The sequence below is a fragment of the Mercenaria mercenaria genome, chromosome 2 (genome assembly GCF_021730395.1).
Source record: "Mercenaria mercenaria strain notata chromosome 2, MADL_Memer_1, whole genome shotgun sequence".
Lineage (NCBI taxonomy): Eukaryota > Metazoa > Mollusca > Bivalvia > Venerida > Veneridae > Mercenaria > Mercenaria mercenaria.
In genome coordinates this window covers 47,342,984-47,364,593 of record NC_069362.1, presented here as the reverse complement: position 1 = coordinate 47,364,593, position 21,610 = coordinate 47,342,984, and the positions used below count along the sequence as shown (strand labels likewise).

The window sequence follows — 21,610 nt, the reverse complement described above, 5'->3', positions numbered from 1 at the left end:
ACTCGGGACCCCGCGATCCGTAGACCAACGCTCTCCCTACTGAGCTAAGCGGGCGGGCATAAACGTCGAAAACGGACATAATTACAGTCTTAGAGTCTAATAAATGATGAGAGTTAAAACAAAAGTTAGTGAATTCACACGAACTTAAATAGGTATAATTGCTAATGGCTTTGAATTTGATTTCGGTTATCGCAGAATATGTCTAGATCAAACAGAATCAAAGTGCAGCGTAAATTTTATAGCTTGAAGGTAATTAGAATTAATTTAAATCAAATGTTCAATCTCTGGTACACAGGAGTATCGGAAAGCTTTGAAAGTATTAAAGGATCCACATGTCATTCAAAGCAGTTTTATATACTTATTTTTGGAAACAGTGTACATTATGCACTTGTGTATTTATGTTTTCGTACTTGAAATTTTAATTTATTTCTTACTTTATAGCTTCACGATATAATGTCGGTATAAACTTGATATGGATAATTAGAAAACTGAAGAAATAAACATGTAAAGAGTTTACTGATTCAATACATTGATGTGATGCTATAATTGTTTTTGACAGAAAGTTTATGTACTTGAAAATCGTACACAACGATGACATTTCCCAATAATTGTCATTATTAGTGTTCAAGTATGTTTTAACGCCTTAAATATGTACAACATGGCATAGTTCAGAGTGCTAAAGTATGTACATTATCTACACAGTTCGTCCACGAAAAGCAGTTGAGCGGAGTGTTTGAGAAAAGTAATGAGAACTGATGGCAGATGCTTTGTGTGGTGAAAAGTTCTTTATGAAAATGTCTCAAGTAATAAGGAAAATATTTGAAAAATGTTACCCGAGTCGGGACGTTTTCACCGTGTGTACGATAACTAAAAGTTACGTGAGTCGGCCACCCTGATAGTTACATGTATAGGTGTGAATTGATGTATTGCTACTCTAGCACGTACACTGTATTGTTATAAAATGTCTTTGTCACGCTAATAGAAGTCAAGATGTAATAAGAGCAGTTAAAGTATCCTTTGTGTTTGAAAGTATTTCCTCATCGAGACTGAGTGGTTACTTTTGTACAACAAAGTATTGCATGCAACCGCCGCCATAAAGAAAGTTGTAATGTGCATTTAGCTTTAGTGAATATTTGTGTGGAAACATATCTGAAGAGACGACTAATAAGATAATAACGTTTCAGAAGGGATAAGAGACAATTCATACAGTCTCACTTGCTTTAGGTCTATGATAATTTGATTGATGTCGAAAATACAGAATAAAGATTCATACTTTGCTCATTATGTGTAGAATGATTGGTATGGCTACAAACGTGATACAGCTTTTCATACTTTTAATAACTTATTATTTTATTCAGTGTGTTACTTGACGCTAACAACCTAAACTCGAAGTTTCATGAAGTCAAAGGAAATAAATAATTTCAAATCAATGTGTCCCTAGTTAGTACTACACAACTTAGGATATGAATACAAGTTAACGAAATTATAATATATACGTACATTCAAACGGGTTGGGTGTAACCTAGTGATCCGCCATATTATAACTTTTGTTCGCATTTCCAATCGTAGGAGATCACATACATTACAGTAAGGTAAGTCATAGATAGGTGGCTTCGACTATAAACTCACTGTACTAATCTAGATGGGCACAACAAATATGCTTTTTACAACAAATAATTTCTAAGTTTACGCCATTAAAGGTATTTTAGTGTAATATGTATGTCATATACCCGAAATTGCAAAAACGTCTGAGCCCGATAATATAGAATTTTATGCTCTCTTTAAATCAGTCTTACATCTTTATTTATCATGAACTATAGCACATATACTTGAAGTACAAAGACGAGTTTCTTTGAAGTTTTATTTTGATTGTTTGGTCAAGTTGTGCGAGTAAAAACAAAGTACAGATAAAACTTTCTTTGAAGTTACCTATATTATTCTGTCAAATTATGAGAATAAAACCGAAAATTATAAAGTCTTCTGTAAAATGCTCATTAACGGCAGTTGTTCATTTTATCAACTTACTAATCTATTGCTCCAATTTCAATATCTCATCAGATACCGACAAATTGTTGATCACTACCGATAGTGAAAAACTATTTGATGAAACATTAAGTATCATTATAAAGATGTAATGCGCCTCACCATATGATGTTCTCTGATAATGATACATATAGTCTAGTTTACGAAGTATGAAGCCATCATTCTGATATAAAAATGAGTAACAGACTTATCAGCAGATGGTCATGTATGAAACCCCGCTCTACATGTATATGTGTTAGACAGCTTAGAGACTCATGATACAGAGGATGCCAATTGTTTTTCTGTCTCTGAAATGCCCTTGACGTGTCTGTTTACTAAAAACATGTAAAAGGTGTAGACTATGTTATACCACTACGAGCTGATAAGAATTATATCCAAACAGATAAATTACCAAAATTGAATAAAAACACAGTAGTTGAACATATTTATACACAAATAAATCAAACAGAGCGAAATTTATCCTTTCGTACAATGACTTTGTTTTGAATTGTTTTTGTTACGTTTAACGTCGTACCGACAAAATGATCAGTCATATTGCTACTTTTTAGCTAATATGGTGGAGGAAGACCCCGAGATGCCCCGCCGTGTATCATTTCATCACAGGCGGGCACCTGGGAAGAACAACCGACCTTCTGTGAGCCAGCTGGATGTCTTCCAAGTGAGGCTCAAATCCACATCGGTGAGGGGCAAGTGATTGAAAGTCAGCGACCATAACCACTCGACCACGGAATAATCTGTTTTTGGATAGAGCTAACTGGATGTAAGATTCACGGTAATTAGTATACACAAAACATAGCGCTGTCGTAAAAAGTAAACTATTGTGATAAATATGCACATATTACGTAGAAGTCAAATAATTCTTTATCGAATCAGAGTAAGTATACACTTTATCTGGTATCGTAATGTAAACAGGATCGCAAGGAAATTTATAACATGTTTCATTTGGAACAAGAATGCTATCAAATCACAATAATATACAAATGACATAAATAATACAAACAAAACGGAATGATTTTGTTTCGGTTAATTGTGCATCGCGGATATTTTCTTCTGTATTTGCTATGATAGCTTTCAGTTCTTCCATAAGTTATCAACAGAAATCAAATCAAGATAATATTATCATCGGGGAACAATATTGCAGCGAATCAGATTGAATGGAATTATAATTTCCAAGTTAAATATTTAATCAGTGTCTGCTATAACATCATTTAAATTGTAGACATGAACTAATTATATATATTGTTGATACAATTATATATATGTAGTAGAAAATAAAAAAAAAATTATAAGGCAAAAAAGATAATTTATAGCAGTATATACACGTGCACAAAGTCTATGCTGATGTAATCTACGGTTATCATTAAAAGTAGCCAAATTATCGAAACTGACATCCTCTCGCAGACAAGCAGCAGATAAACGAGCCAACAAAATCCAACAGGAATGTGCAAGATCAGACAACTTGGTTGCAGAGGTGCTGCTAAAAATAATGTACTAGCATTATGAATGTCAATGCCACTTAATTCCCAGAATTATGACATAATGCACTTGACTTACTGCTGTAATGATAGCAGACCGTCTGTAATACAATAAGTTACTATACAAGATGCAATGTCATTTCAAAGGATGCAAGTGGTGCGCAATGACCGTGCTTGTGATCTCTTCAATAGACGGTATTAGAATATTAAGTTTATATTACTTAATCCGACAGACACATCCCCAGTCGGTGAAGGTTTTGGTGAAACATTAAAAAAAACCCACCTAAGTGTGATTTAAATCTTTTCAATACAGTTAATACATGGCTCTTTTTGTACAAATGTATCATACTTGATTAAACGATATTTTCAGCTGATGCGGCACATTATTCTTCAAAAGTATTAATTAACAATGCCTCACGACTGGTATAACTTATAATCATGGCTGTAAATCAGCTAGCCAGTCATGTAACTAAACATCTCTTTTAAAATACTGGAATATAAATGTTTCAGTGAGACCATATTTAATAATATTGTTACATATTTCTAAGACATTCACATCAAACAGATATATTTTTCTTCTTCTTCGTTCGTCCTAGACTGTCAGACCAGAAGCCTCGATGATACTTTTAGTTTGGCGCGGATCCGCAATGCCTCCATAGAGTTTCTGGTGGATCGAGGAATCTATCGGCCAAGTCGAAGTTCGCTCCTGGTCATGCCTTTTACATTTCTGGAGTACATGCATCGTAGTCTGATATTCCTCACTGCATGGACAGGTTGGTGATAGTATCAGCCTGTATTTCTTGTACATGTGAGCATTGAGCTTGTTGTGCCCTGAGCGAAGCCTGGCCAGCATCACTTGTTCAGACCGATCAAACAGATAGATAAAAGTAAGCCGCCGATTTAAATAATATAATGTTTTCGGACCTAACTTACAACATCGTTCTTAAGCCTATTCTTGCACACTACACTGGGTTACCTTTGATTTTAACCATGCCGACAAAACCCAACTAGCAACCACCGTGTCAGAAGACTCGTGTTGTTATTGACAATTAATTGTGTTCGTAGATGTGACAATATTAAGTTGCTTACATATCACATCGTCTATATCACAACATAATTCGTATACTAATTGACGTCTACACTGAAGTAACCCAGATTAAGATAAATTCAAAGATCAGACAAAAATATGCAGAATACTTGATAATCTAACTTAAGTTAAGATGTATTTTGATTTTAAATCGTTGGAATATATAGTGGTTTTTAATTTAAGTCGTATGCTCGTGGTGGCTCTCTGAGTTCTCTTTTCTTGGCAAATTCGATTTTCAATTACCATTTTTAAATACTAATAAGCTATGTCGGAAGGTGAACAAGATGGTAAGTTTATATAACGTATAAACTATTTCTGTTGGATATCGTTGATTTCTCATCTAATAGCCTCACAGACATGTCTATATAATTAAATTGGCGTCTATACTAATAAGACAATTGTATTCGTAAGCAGGTTTCCTTTTTGTCCGATACTATCTGGAGCAAAAGGTTAATGACCATGCTGACCTGGATTTCAACATAGTATTGTCTAGCACTTCTAAATAATATCTATAACTGTGTTGACCTAGGTATATCTCAGATGTGTGTCGATGTTTTGAGGTAAAGCAGCAACCTATTAATATATTCAGAAGTGACCATGTTATAGTTAATTTCAAAACTATTCTGAAATAATCACTCCAGAGAGTAATATGAGCCGCGCCATGAGAAAACCAACATAGTGGGTTTGCGACCAGCATGGATCCAGACCAGCCTGCGCATTCGCGCAGTCTGTTGGTTTCGCTAATTACAATAGCCATTGAAAGCGAACAGCATGGATCCTAACGAGACTGCGCGGATGCGCAGGCTGGTCTGGACCCATGCTGGTCGCAAACCCACTATGGTTGGTTTTCCTATGGCACGGCTCATATATTTTACGAAACGTGAAACTGTTTGGGATATTTGGTCATGCTACTAACGACTTAAATTTTATTATTACTAAAATAACTATTTAAGCAAAACAGATTCTGAAACTTAATTGTAAAACCACACTTGATATGTATCATCTCACGTGTCACGTCGTCGATATCTATCTTGATATTTGTTACTCAACACTTATAAGGCTGTATTGGATAAACATATATATTATGTTGTGTTACTGGTACTCTTTACTTTTTCAGCTTGATAATTTAGGCTTGAGCGGTTCCAATACTCAAGCTTTCATAGATTTGTATATTGAGTAATCGCCCCTTTGATATGGAGCCTGCTTTTAAATTTTGTCTTTTGGGAGTTTCTGTTATATGCATGCTCCGTAATCGCAGGGCCCCAAAACTCCAGCATTGCCCGTTGTTTTCTCGTTTAGGACAAGCGCATTATTTAAACTGGGAGCCATACGCCGCTTTTCGTGGAATTACACACGAATGTATCATTGAAGGTTAAATGCATCGCCGTATGAACTCATCTGTGGACGTCTCTAAATTGTTTCAGATACTTGTAACATGTGTTAGTGTTGAGTTATGCTCAACCCGGGTCTAAATGGCGTGGAAGGTAGCATGCATTTCCCATAGCGTCCATGAATAGTAACAATCAAACCGAACCTGCCGCATTTTTATTTTTGTCGTGTTGAGCGAAGTGTGAAGTTTCCACTTTTTATACGCTCATCTCTGAAAGAGCGTGGCGTATTATGTGAACACCCATGGCAGCGGGCCGGCGGTCGGCATCCAAAGCATGTCCGCTCTCTATGTCCAACAGTTTTCATCCGATCTTCTTCAAACTTGCTGATAATATGTGTGGGCATAATATCTCGGCCAAGCTCGATAACAAGCCAAATCGTCTCAGGCACTCTTGGATTATGGCACTTGAATTACTCGAGAAACAGCGAATTTAGCGTTGTCCGCTCTTTAAGTCAAACAGTTTTCACCCGATCTTCACCAAACTTGCTGACAATGTTTGTAGGCATAATATCTCGGCCAAATTCTGTAACCAGCCAATTCGCCTCAGGCACTCTTGGATTATGGCCCTTAAATTACTCGGAAAAATCGAATTTAGCCTTGCCCGCTCTCTAAGTCCAACAGTTTTAAACCGATCTTCACCAAACTTGCTGACAATGTTTGTGGGCATAATATCTCGGCCAAGTTCGATAACAAGCCAAATCGCCACAGGCACTCGTGGATTATGGCCCTTAAATTGCCCGAAAAACTGCGAATTAAGCTTTGTCCGCGCTCTAAGTCCAACAGTTTCCATCCGAACTTTACCAAACTTGCTGACAATGTTTGTGAGCATAATTTCTTGGGCAAGTGCGATAACCACCGAAATCGCCCTGGGCACTCTAGGATTATGCCCCTTGAATTAGGCCAAATTCGATGACGGGCGTATTTTGGGACAGTCTCGCACTCTTGTTCTGTGTTATATATAGAGGATATTACATGAGTGTCTTTTCATATTGAATACATTTAGCCCTGTCCGCTCTCTAAGCCCAACAGTTTCCATCCAGTCTTCACCAAACTTGCTGACAATGTTTGTGGGTATAATATCTCGGCCAAATTCGATAACCAGCGAAATTGCCCCGGGCATTCTTGGATTATGGACATTGAATTACTCGAAAAACTACGAATTTAGCCTTGTCCGCTCTCTAAGTCCAACAGTTTCCATCCGATTTTCACCAAACTTGCTGACAATGTTTGTGGGTATAAAATCTCGGCCAAGTTCGATAACCAGCGAAACTTCCGCAGGCATGCTTTGATTATGGCCCTTGAACTACTCGAAAAACTGCGAAATTAGCCTTGTCACCTCTCTAAGTCCAACAGTTTCCATCCGATCTTCACCAAACTTGCTGACAATGTTTGTGGGTATAATATCTCGGCCAAGTTCGATAACCACCGAAATCGCCCTGGGCACTCTTGGATTATGCCTCTTGAATTAGGCCAAGTTCGATGACGGGCGTATTTGTGACAGTCTCGCACTCTTGTTCTATTTTATATATAGAGGATATTACATGAGTGTCTTTTCATATTGAATTTATTAAACGAGTTAAATAAAATAATAAGAACGAGGCTCTGCCGAACATTTTATCAGTTTTGTTCAACGAGCTTAATAAATTCAATATGGAAAGTCACAGATGTAATATTCTTTTTATTACATGTTAGCTTTTCCTGCCGAAACATCAACAATACTACTTTCTTTACTATTATAAACAAGTAAACTTGACCAACGTTTCCTATACTATTAACGACGACGACGTCAAAGCTTTATTACACAAGTATTATCATTTATATGTATTGGCTTTATTTAACTCCCGCGACGTCAAACACGTGATAAAATTTATATAATATCAGTACTGTAGTAAAGACTCATTTTTGCATTTCATACAACTAATTAAAAGACATTTGTTTTTAGTACTTTTTCTCGATATTCTATTATTGAAATTATCTTAATATGTGTCTATTTTTTTTATAAATTATTGAAAAAAGAAAACCAGAATGGTTAAAGACAATTCAAGATCAAGCACAGGTACCTATCATTTATAATACATATTTCCGTTTAAAACTTGATTCTCAGTCAGTACACAAAGTTTAAAGAAATTCTGTCCGTAGGAAATCTTTTGCCTATATACGTATAGAAAACTGTCAGATGTGTCTTTAAGAAGTTAACGTGCTTATGAATAACAGAGACTTGTGCAGGCTAAGTAAACTTCTTTAAATCCTAAAATATGTAACATAAATGCAAAGTTGAAACGCTGGAAAATGTGTGGCACCATTAACGATAGACGAAATTGAAAATACATAATCTGTATTTTCATCTTTTAAGATACATTTACATGATATTAGATATCGAGGTTGGCGGAGTTCATTATTTATACCTGTAAATCTTCGTACCCTACTATTAAACCAGGTGTTAAAGAGAAAACCATCAAAGTAATAATCGGGCCAGGGCGGCCTGGTAAAATCTGACAGCAAGGACCATTCCCATGGAGTTTTTATGTTTTTAACTGACAATTTCCATTATGCTTTTTGTTTATGTACAGTTAGTATCATGTCTTTGTCAGAAGGGAGATGTTACATGTACATTGATAAGGTTAAACAGAAGCCCAAGACGGCGACGTACATAGCCGTGATCTTTTGATCTTCGAGGATGAACGGAGTACATTTGTGGTGTGGTTTCTGTTATATGATATTGGTGTTACCAGTTTTCCTATAATAATATCAAGCAGAATCAAATCGAAGACGAGTACGCAAGGGAAGAGTAATAGGTTATGTAAAAGAGATGGGAGTAGAAATGTTAAAATTTTTCGTGCCAACATGTCTGTTTTTGTCCGAAACTTAAAACGTAAAATGTAGCTGTTAAACTGTTCTGTATTTCTAAACCATTAAATGTTTACCAAAACACGTATTGTGTTTCAGAAAGAATACAAGAATAGCAAATTTAATAGGAGATGAACCCGATAGTGTTTATTTATGGTGTTAGACAGAGATTATATCTATGAGGGCCCTGAAGGCCCTGTATCGCTCACCTGACCTAGTTCTTACCCAACGATAACCTAGTATTCAATATGGCTTAGAGTTCATAGAGACAAACATTTTGACTATGATTTATATGAATCAGGAAGTCTAACATTATCAAAGATTTTCAATGGTATGACCTAGTGACATAGTTTCTGACCTTAGGTACCCCACGTTTGAACTTTCATACAGACAAACATTCTGAAAAAGTTTTATGATGAACAAGTTGAGAAAGTGGCTTCTAAAAAGTAAACAAAGGTATATAGTTTTAAATTTGGTTAATTATAGGGTCTAATGTGATTCGGAAAGTCAACAGTTGGGTCCGAAGTTGTCGGGAATAGTGGGTCTTTTGTCACCCAACTATCTTTTACCACTTCCCCATTGGTCTATTGGGGGTTACTCCTATGAAACTAGCCTAATGTATTAGGAACCGATAAATGGGCCTCTTTGATTATAACTGATTGGTGGGTCACAATTTTATATACATATTTAACAGGGACCCTTTAATTAACCAAATATGAGTATATATAATTATATATATAAAAGTTCAATTTCCAAGGTGAAACAGCAGTAGACTTCTGAGATTTTTTTCAATAAGTTTAATTTTTCACTGCAAGCGCTTTCAATTGTACATATCTTCAGGCAGTTACATTTTGAAATAATACAATGACGTAACGTCATAACAAAATATAAGCAGATAAAGGCGGAGGCGTTGTGTACATGGATATCACATATCGAATATATCTTAGGAAAAGCATATCAACGTATCAATATCATGAGGAAACTAAAACTTATCCTCGATCGTAAATCCCTTGAAGTGTTATACCTGACATACATCAGACCAGTTCTGGAGTATGGAGATATATTCTTTGACAATTGTTCCCGTGCAGAATGTGAAGCTCTTGAAAAAGTTCAATATGAAACCACTCGTATTGTTTCCGGTAAGACTAAATTGGTATCTATTACCAAACTCATGTCCGAAGTGGGTTGGGGTAGTCTTGAAAGACGTAGGAAAAATCATAAACTTACAGTTTTCTACAAACTTTCAAACGGCATCTTTCCATCTTACCTTCTTGACCTTTACCCCCCCCCCCCCCCCCCCCCCCCCCCCCCCACCCCCAGCCCACAAACACACACACACACACACTTGTTTCTAATGAATCCTACAGTCTTCGAAATGCAAACCACTTTCGTATCCCAAGAGCAAATACCTCCCTTTATCATGATTCTACAATCCGATCTGCTGCGCAACTGTTCGACAAACTCAAAGAGGACATACGAGCCTCTCGTAACCTGAATGCTTTCAAAAGACAGATCTCAACTTGTACCAAAATTCCTTATTACTTCTATGTAAGAAAACGCCAGTTACAAATATATCATGCCCGGCTCCGTACACACTGTAGCTCTCTTTCTGATGATATTTTCAGTAGAAACCTAGTTGATACTCCTCTTTGTTCCTGTGGCCAAAAGGAGACAAGAAAACACTACATCCCAAAATGTAGCCGCTATATTGCAATGCGGCACTTATTAGTCAATGAAATGTCACAAATATGCCCAATTTCCCTTCAGGTGTTGCTATTTGGGAACCCTTCGTTGGACGACAACCTTAGCTGTTAAAACATGTATAGAAAAGTCGAAATGTTTTGATAAGCAAGGTAATATTTTTTTTTAATATTGACACTCATCATCAATCGCTTCCATCGCTCTCATTACTTATGTCCCATAAAAACTATTGATTTCACGTTACTTTTGTAACATTTTGCCAAATATCCCCTTTTCATGTTTATATTGCAGCCAGTTTCTCACTGTTGCAAGTACTTCATTATGTCATGACCCGAATTATGTGATATTGTCCACCCGTCATCTGTTTTGAACTGTATGTATATTGAAATTTTAGAGCTCTGCTGAAGCTAGGACATATCGATTGTTTGGTAGCCTAAACAGGTACTATTTATAAAGGTTCAGCCGATTAAAGTGCAAACGACGATTCCATGCGAATTGGTGATTATGGTGTCATAAACATTGGATATAGACACCAGATTTCAATTGAAAATGTTTATATCATTTTAGTATTATACAAATGTTGATTCGGAATTTCGAAAAAAATTGCATTTGGTATAATATATTTGTTACATCTTACACAAATAAACGCATAATTAATGATGTTTGAATTTTATTTACTATTCTGGCGATGTATATTGTCTAAGCGTATTCCAATAAGTATCATCCTAAATCTGTAACACATCCAGAAGTAGCACCCCACAACTATAACATATCATGCTTAACTGTAACATTTTATAAAACCACGAAAAATTAGAGCCACAGTAGTTTTTCTACCTCGTATTATAAGTGCATACCTGAAAGGGTATTTTATCGATGCAAATGAGCAAAAAATGTGGTTGAAATATCTTTTAATCAATTCCTTTTTGATAATTTTATATCAAAATTTCGAGTACTCTGAGACTCATAAAACGCTTGATAGAATTCAGTATAATGTGTTTCGCATGTTAATTCATGTCTCAAATGACGTACATACCATTGATCTAGAAATACAATTTATACTTTTGCAAAAAAGAGATAAATCTTGACCAATCATTGGTCAACAAACCACCATCAGCGATTATTATCCTACATATGCTGTAAGGTTATCCGGGAAAACTGTAGCAGCAGCATCCTACATCTGTAACATGATATCCACCACAACCGAGTCTCGTGTAACAGTTCCTCCCCGTGTTTTCCAACTTTGTTTTCTTTTTCAATGCCCGCTGTATTGCATAATTGCCTATGTTATACATATGCCTTTCAATTTGATTTCACTGATAGTTGCTTTTCCCCTTAAATCTAAATGTCTTAGCGTTGTTTTATTTTGCAATGATAAATCTTTAAATGCATGGATGACTCATCTTTTGCTAATAATTGTGTTTAGTTTTGCAAATGAACTTAGATCTGGATACGCTGTTTCTTTGATGCTGTTATCTGTCATATGTCTATGGTCAGGGGCAACCAATTCAAAAAGTACAGAAAACTTACTGGGAGTAAAGTACATAAGGTAAAGAAAATCCGTTCTGAGTCGTCAGTTAGATAAACAACCCTAAGAAGTTCTTTCCTCAAAATTCAACCCTTTTCCTTCCGTTGCAATGTTTGATTATACATTTTGACAATATTTGTTACGGTTGATGCATAGTGAAAACATTTTTTTTAAACATTTTCCCCCGCTATGCCAACGGTGTAATCAGAGGGTCATATTATTCACGTGAAAGAATGTAGCACTTACGTTTTTGTTCTTTATTTCGACGGAATTAAGATAATTCTTGAAAATAGTTTTGTCTAATATAAATGTTTAGAATAATCATAAAAAACCCAAAACAGTCTAGCTTTAAAATTGTTATTCTGACTGTTTGCTCTCCGTTTATATACAAAGTTATCGCTTTTATCTAATAAAAATAGACAATTTAATTTTCAATGATAGAAATATATATTTATTAAAAGTCTAGAAATTGATTTCTAAGTCCTTGAAATAACCTAAAATGATTTTACAAAAGTGAAATTTATGATAGTTTTGTTAATATAAATAACAGAAGTTTTAATACTTTATTCATATGTGTTTGATTTACCCTTTAAAACCTTCTTCATATGATTTTGTCAGCTTACCTATGGTAACAAAATAACTTTTAACAAGCCGATATTAAAATGAAATATCAGTAAGTTTTGCTTGTATAAAAATGTCACAATAGAAGCACTTTTGCAACACAGAACAGGCAGTTATATTGAGCTCTATATTTCCTATGCCTAAAACACCAACACAAGTCCTCATCAAGCACTTCTTAAATTCTACATGCTTCAAATCTGAAACACAAGCACATCTTCATACCTTTTGGCTTGACAAACAAAAAGTATTTTCGTTTTGTCACAGGAAAGTATAGACATTGGAGCAAATCCGTCTTCTTGAGCAAGAATTTGTTCCCATTTCCCTTCTTTTGATACGACACGTAAACGCATTTGTCCACAAACATAGATATTTTCAAACGCATCAGACGCAATTCCATAAGGTCCACACATACTGTCATCATCAGCATATTGAAAAGATTTCAACACTTTACCATCTGGCTCAAGCAAACAGACAAGATGCTTTTCAGCAGATGAATATAGTATTTTCTCATCGGCTGTAAGAGTTATAAAGTTAATACTGTATTCGCATGAAGCGACAGTACGCAGATAGTTTCCGTCTAAAGACCAATACTCTAGGGTATATCTTTGGGAGTTGTTAAAAGCAATGAGCAGTGAACAGTCAGATTTACGATATCTGATCCCCAGAGGTTTCCCTAAAACTTTGAAAGATTTTCGATTTTTTAAAGAGATAGTATCCTTGACAGTAATGACCTTAATGATTTGTACTTGTTCACATTCAACAAACGAAACTGCTATCTTTGTATCCGATATATATGTAACACCCCAGGGTTCTGATGGAACTTGATGAAAGGACACATTGTATTCCTTCGATATAATTATAAGTCTACTGTTTATACGATCCACAAGTATCAGTAAAACTCGATTGTTTGGGAGCATTGTCACATCTATTATACCGCAGTGTGCCTTCCCTCCAGCAATATTCACCTTTCTAAGAAGTTTCAGTTTCCTAGTTCCTACATCTCCTTCTTGTTGCTCAACTATAGCCTCTCCCAATACTTGCAATGGCTGATGAGGATTATAAGATATGGTCAGACGTGCACGACCAAACACTCCTTGTAATTTCGCATTTATGTTATTCACTTCGTCTTCTGTTTTGCTTATTGAAATATAGTTTTCTATTTCAGAACTAGGCGTTGCTGCGGCCAGAAGCATTTTTTTCTGAAATTTAGAACACTAAATATCACTGTATGTACGTAGAAAATAAAGTTTCCAAAATAGCATCAAAAGTGAGATAGATTTGCATTATAAATGGTTCGTAGTGTTGTCAGTGTAATAACATCAAACCGGTAATTTACTGGACAGGTATATGTGGCTCATTTGAAGTCTTTATAAACACCAATCTATTCTTATAGACATTTTCAACTAGACACCAATTTAACTAAATACAATTAAACCAGTTCTATAAGACACGGTTTCTTGGGGAAAAAAGATTAATTCTGATAAATTGCGGCCAGTGTTTGTCCATTCTCAGGGAGCTTAAGTTCAAAGTTGAACTGTTGCGCTTAATGATGCGGCCAAACATTCAGGCAGAAAGGCTTTCTAAATAAATTTACTAAAAAATGAAGAAAACAACCGTGGAACATAACAAGACTTGACAATTCCAAATATTTCTTTTTAGTCATTAGCTCCTCTTTGTATCATTCCGGCTTGCTTGCACTTGTCGATGAAGAAGCAATGTGGCATTTAAGTGTTTTCTGACCTCAATAAATACATTTATGGGTAAAACTTCCATTAACTCCTAGACTATGTTCCACATAATACAGTTCGCGAGTGCAATCCCTGGCTCAGTAATTTTTCCAATATCATATGAGTGTTGGCAGATGATTGGATGAAAACGTGTTTTAAAACTTACGATGTATTTGAAATACAAAACGGTCAAGTTGGAAAAGTCCGCAAGTATATAATTATTATACATATATACTGCAACAAAATGTAATGTCATATGAGTTTTATAGACATGATAATTGTGTAGAGGGTGTTACATTTGGAATAAAGAGCTGTAGTTTTGCATGTACAGGGTTTTATCTGTATGCTTTTAAAAGATTGTGGGAGGGGGCGGGGTTGTTGATCAATACGAATTTAAACAATAACCGCATGAACTCACGGTATTTTTATTTAAACATGTGAAATACATGTTAGAAAGTCAATACTACGCGCCACGCTGATGCAACTGGATACACAACAGGTTACAGACCTACAAGCAGTTATACATAGACGTTCTATTGATGTTTTGGGTCATTGTTAAGACTCATACAATTACTCAAACTAAGTATCAAACAAAGTCAAGAAAATATTTATATCGAGTTCATGGATTTCCGCCAATTTTTTAGTTGAAATAAGAAACGTGGCGTAACTCATCTTTATTTTAATTTTCGAATTACATTTATACTTTCTTCATCTTTTTCATGTACTGATGATTACCCAGTTTTTATTCGCTATTGAATAAACAAAATCTCACGTGATCAAGAATCTAATTTAAATATTGAATTGATCCGCCTATCAAATAAAATTACACCATTTTTACTATGGAAATAAAAATTACAAAAAGGATTTTCATGTTGAACCATTTGGTCAATACTGATTGACAACACATGGTGTTATTTTCATAAATTGCAAGTAAGAGCGATTTTCAACAAAAATGCATCATTAACGTCCAGCCACATCAATTATAGTTAAAGATCCTAAAACCCTATTTTTTATTCTACTTCATTAACGTTCTGTCAATTTATAAATGAGGTTTCCGCGACCGAGTGTTTAAGGTTACGGTTGTGGGATTGGAATCATTTATCATCTCTGCGGTTTTGAGTCTCGCTCGAGTCGTCATATGAGGAAGCAATCAGTCTAACTTATAGAAGATTAGAGGTCCTACCCATTTGCTCGCCCGTACTTGACCGTATTTGTCAGGCTACCACAGACAATGATAAAACTATTCTCACTGTGGTTAATCATTTCCTGTCCGAATAACATGATTAGTGTTATCTGCTGCTTCTTAAATAGTGCTTATTATTTATAGACTTGCGTGTGTTATGCTAGAAAGTTATATACTTACAGCTTTTAGTTTCTGATCAATTCCGAGCGTTTCCTCCTCTCGTTTCTTGCTTTTCTCGCGAAAACTCAACATTTTATCGCTGATTTGTTTTTCGGTTTCTTCAAAATATCTATTTATCTGGCATCTCTGTGTTTTGAGGGCAGACAACGCTGACTCGTACGATTCCTCCGCGAGTTGTAAAGCCTCTCTATCTTGCTTAAGTATATATTCAACTTTTCCCTCGACATATTCGATTTTTTCCACCAGAAGCCTACTTTCAGAGTCACAGATTTCAGGAATGTAATCTACGTTCTTACATTCTTTGTGTTGTTTTAAAGCACACACGCTGCAGACAATTGTGTTATGTGCTCTGCAGCGATATTTCAAATCCTCATTCTGATGGATTCTACATTTTGTATCATAGACATTTTTCCTTTCTGGGACAGAAGGAGGAGCCTGATCTAACTCCTTTTCTGACTGGTATTCATCAATATTTCCATCAACAAGAACATGGTCCTTGGAAGGTTTTGGTAGACGGTGATATTTGTAACACGTCTCACACAAATATTCTTTGCAGTTTATGCAATATCCATGAGCCTGTTGAATAACATTGTCTTCTTGGCACGGACGACATATGAGTCCTTGCGAGATGTTGTCATCTTCTACTGTTCGACGCCCTGATACTTCCATTCTACTTTACTTTTTCATATAGATGAAACATTTTATAAACACGTATTTCAATATTTATAAATTTGCACAACACTTGATAAAATGGTTCAAAGTCCATACTTCATTATTCGCCTGGCATTGACAAAGAAGAATGTATTATATATATATTTACAATAAACGAATGATAATTTACTTAAGGAAACAAATGCGATGTAAACTAAAAGGAAGTAATTAACAAGAGGGTCATGATGGTCACGAGTCTTTAACCTGACATGGGGTCTCCGTGGCCGAGTGGTTAAGGTCACTGACTTCAAATCACTTGTCCCTCACCGATGTGGGTTCGAGCCTCACTCGGGACGTTGAATTCCTCATTTGAGGAAGCCATCAAGCTGGCTTACTGAAGGTCGGTGTTTCTACTCAGGTGCCCGGTCGGGATGAAATAATGCACGGAGGGGCACCTGGGGTTTGGAAAGTCGCCATATGACCTATAATTGGGTCGGTGCGACGTTAAACCTAACAAAAAAAGTAACCTGACATTGACAATCTCACATTGAAAATATGTCATGGTAGGTAAAATTTGTCTTTAGTACGAAACTAGATTTACAACAAAATCACGAAGATCCATTTAGCTGTGTGATTTCTGATGTTAATGCTATTCTCTTGGTTTAATTTTTAGATTTTAAACAGTATCACAATGGCCCTTGATTTCATTTGGACAAACGTTAAGGCAGTGTGATAGTTAAGTTTCTTTTAACCTTTAGTTTACATAATTATGTCTCAGATATTGTATAGACACATATTCTAACCAAGTTCTATCCAAATATGGTAGAAAATGTTGCTACTGAAGTATAAAAAAATCTTTTTTATGTTTCGTCCTTGTTTCCTATTTTTTTTTTTGTTATCTCAAAGTCCCAAACTTGACCTAAAGGTCATAAAGACGAATGAAAATCAAGAAGACATGTGATCTATAAATGTTTAACAAGTGTTTTCTATGATATGACCGCTTGAATGACTCAAACATTTCAGCAAGTTAAAACAAGATTCATTTCAATATCTTGACCCAAACTAAAGTTATTTAATGGAAACGATCGTCCACAAAAATCTTTACGAGGTAGAGATAGGTCAAAATACCCCTACAAAGATGTATCATCCATGCTGTACCACAGAAAAGTTGTTTGTTTCAGCGTTGTTTCAGTCATTTGTGTACCTCTGTTGTGCTCTATAATCAGTCCAGGTCAATAATAACAGTAGCTTGTTCTAAGCTGTATTCGGCTGGTGGATTTTACAAGAGGCAGGAGCCCGCCCGCTTAGCTCAGTAGGTAAGAGGGTTGGTCTACGGACCGCTGGGTCGCGAGTTCGATCCTCGGGCGGGGCGTATGTTCTCCGTGACTATTTGATTAACGACATTGTGTCTGAAATCATTAGTCCTCCACCTCTGATAATTCATGTGGGGAAGTTGGCAGTTACTTGCGGAGAACAGGTTTGTACTGGTACAGAATCCAGGAACACTGGTTAGGTTAACTGCCCGCCGTTACATGACTGAAATACTGTTGAAAAACGGCGTTAAACCCAAAACAAACAAACAAACAAACAAGAGGCAGGGTTATCCTAGGCGCTCGCACGACTCATGTGATAGGGGCCTGGCAAAATTGACTAGAGTCGTATACAAAACATACTAGATAAAGCTGCCATTATAATAAACCTTATCAACACACTCAAATTCTAATATGTAATCTGAGTGTTTAAGTAAATTAGATGGATTAGCTGAATTTTAAATATATGATTTTATTTCTCCGTGATTATTTCATAGGAGATGTTTATTTGAAAATAATATTTCTTTTACGAAGAAATGGATTTCGATGATCTGACATTTGACCAAAGTAAAATTCTGCCTAAATTATGATTACATGTGCATAAAGTAATTTCAAAAATTTGATTATATCCAATATTTTTTGGTCATATAACATTTGCCATAATCCAAGTTTTTTAATCAAAGGTCTTGACAAGAATGTTAAAATGTCTCATGATAACCAAAACTAATGAGTTTTAAACATAATTTAGTGATATTTGCAATTTTGAACAGCTCAAAGAATACATAGGCAGCTTTAAATATGTTTATGTTCAGTGTTGTTTTATTTTCTGGTCCTTTGGGACCATGGAGTCCATTCAATATAATTCAATATAGGCCAATGAAATAATCACGGAGAAATAAAATCATATAATTAAAATTCAGCTAATCCATCTAATTTACTTACAAAAAAATGTAAACACTCAGATCACACATTAGAATTTGAGTGTGTTGATAAGGTTTATTATAATGGCTGAAGCCTGAGCTAGGGAACGGGAACTGAGGGGTGTTGCACTTTCCATTACTCCCCATGAACAGACCCAATCAAACCGAATTATCAAACAACTTATACATGCCGCATATGAAATTGCCAGTTTGAAGGGATCATTTCCTGCAGGTATGTGGAACTGTGATAAGAAACATCTTTGCTGAATGTTTGAGATTCATTAACTAAGTCTCAATTATTTCAATAAGTTCTGTTCGATGCATTTTGTGTTTACACCAGAGAAACCCTATCATACTTATTTAAAGGCGCTTTTTCTGATGTAAGTTGTTCACAATTTTGTAAAAGAATATGCAACAAAATAAAGAATGGCATAACCGTTTACAATTAATGGACAAAAAAAAATATATTTTCATTGTTATAGTGCTTAGGTCAGCGGGAAAAATCAAAGCACTTAGAATCAGGGAAGTTGACATCTTGGTCGATTGTAAGAAAGATCAAAGGAATGGAAAATATCTTTCATTGTTGCAATACATCTCAGCCTAGCTTAGCTCAACAGGAAGAAAAACAAAATACATCAAATCGAGAAGTTGTGGGTTGCGATCCTGGTCGAGTAATCTACATGATGATTAATACCGGAGACATTATCACGTCTAAGCTCATTGTTCGTCCACCTCTGATTCATGCGGGGAAGTTATTTCCCTGAAACAGTATATATAAGAATAGCATGTATAGTAGCTGCTATACATGTATGTTAACACTGGTAGGATTCTGGTAAGAAATCAAGCAATACTGTTAATGTTAACTGAACACCGTATGTGTATAAAATGCAGTTGAAAAAGTATGGTTAAAGTCATTAACATGTTTATTATTACACCGTATACGAAATGCAACTTCTAGAGCGAACACCACTGGGAAGACAGAAATTTGTTGTACATAGGTTGTTGTTCTTGAGAAGTTAATTTACTTTCTCAAATGAGAAAGAAAATATAGTCTTTATATGGAGGCATTCGCTCCACAGATGTGCCTTTATCAGAGATTATACTGTAACCTAAATGTTCTTGAGAAACAGCGTTAAACCCCAGGAAGATAATTATGTTTAAATTTCCTGCAGTTTTACGTGAAAGTAACTATATTGTTTTGATATATTTAGCTAAGTAAATCATCTTTAATGATATGATAGCGATATTTATGCAGTTGTTGTATGTTGACTGTCACATCTATTGTTTTACATATATTTTGTCAATTTTTCATGCCATAAAGGCAAAAGAAAAACGAACACAGACTTTACTTGTATGAGAGATAATTTTAAAATGATATATTGATGTAGAACGTAATTAATTTGAAAAACTCATACATACATGCATACAACATACATACATTTAAACATACATACATAAATACATACATACAAAGGGTACTTATTTCGCTAAAAAAATACATACAGCAGCAGACATATCATATTTTGGATACAAGTTTAGGGACGCAGTAGTGCATTCTTGGTAGGACAGTAAAGTGTGGCAATATGTCTCTGTAAATTATTACCCAGCCACAACAAATTTGAACTTTGACCTACTAACCCGCAGAACAATAGGGATCATTAACTTTATAGCCCAATCATGCTTTCACGTTTGAAGATACTATATGATCTATAATTTGAGGGGCTTCACTGCCGAATCGGTCAAGCGTTTAGAGGAGCATGGCGGTATCAATTTGGAGTAACAAGTTAAAATATACAAAGCAAATGCTACTATACGTTGCATATGACAGATATATGGCACTGGTTATTTTTTTCAGCTTTCTCAAAACTCATCCGTATACGACTAAACGCAAGTAGGAACCACGCACAAAATTACAAGCCTTAGTAATATCGTGCTACAATGCCTTACAGATGTAACACACCTCACCATATGATGTTCTCTGATAATGATACATGTAGTCTAATTCACAGAGTATGAAGCAATCAGTCTGATATACAAATGAGTAACAGACTTAGTAATAGAAATTCCCCCAGCCATTTTTGGATTATGGCTCTAGAATTACTCGGAAAACTGCGAATTTAGCCTTGTCCGCTCTCTAATTCCAGCAGTTTCCATCCGATCATCTTGGCCATGTACGATAACCACCAAAATCGCCCTAGAGAAATGTTAGTTTAAAAAAAATACATTAATTAAAATAAATTCAATGTGAAAAAGTCACAATTGTAATATTCTTTTCATTACATGTTAGCTTTTCCTGCCGAAACATCAACAGTGCAACTTTTTTTACTATTATAAACAAGTAAATTTGACCAACGTCTCCTATACTATTAACAACGTCGACGTCAAAGCTTTATTACAATAGTGTATTATCATTTTTATGTAATGGCTGTATTTCACTCCCGCGACGTCAAACATATGATAAAATTTATATAATATCAGTACTGTAGTAAAGACTCATTTTTGCCTTGCATACAACTAATACAAAGACATTTGTTTTTAGTACTTTTTCTCGATATCCTATTATTGGAATTTTCTAAGGTCTTTTTTTATGCCCCCGAAGGGAGGCATATTAGTTTTCAACTGTTCGTTAGTTCGTTCGTTAGTTAGTTCGTTCGTTCGTCACAACGTTAACTTTTTGCATGAAGGCACTTTACTCGCGAACCGCTGCACCCAGGACCTTCAAACTTCACGTGTTGATAGTACTTATTGAGTACACAACCCCTACTGACCTTGGGGTCACCAGGTCAAAGGTCAAGGTCACCAGGTCAAACGTTAACTTTTTGCATGAAGGCACTTTACTCGCGAACCACTGCACCCAGGACCTTCAAACTTCACATGCTGATAACCATGATCTTCGAGGATGGACGGAGTACAGCTGTTTAATGATATTTTCTATAATAATAGCAACCAG

The 21,610-nt window shown here is 35.5% G+C and overlaps 1 protein-coding gene across 1 annotated transcript; it reads right to left on the bottom strand.

The window, feature by feature from the left end:
- Positions 1–11,080: 11,080 nt before the first annotated feature.
- On the bottom strand, positions 11,081–16,555 carry LOC123563924 (uncharacterized). The gene is made up of 2 exons (XM_053536519.1): positions 15,780–16,555; positions 11,081–13,888 (listed from the first exon to the last, which is right to left on the bottom strand). Exons 1-2 carry the CDS (start codon positions 16,446–16,448, stop codon positions 12,881–12,883), a joined length of 1,677 nt encoding a protein of 558 aa, XP_053392494.1. The 5' UTR covers positions 16,449–16,555; the 3' UTR covers positions 11,081–12,880.
- Between the last annotated feature and the right edge of the window lie 5,055 nt (positions 16,556–21,610).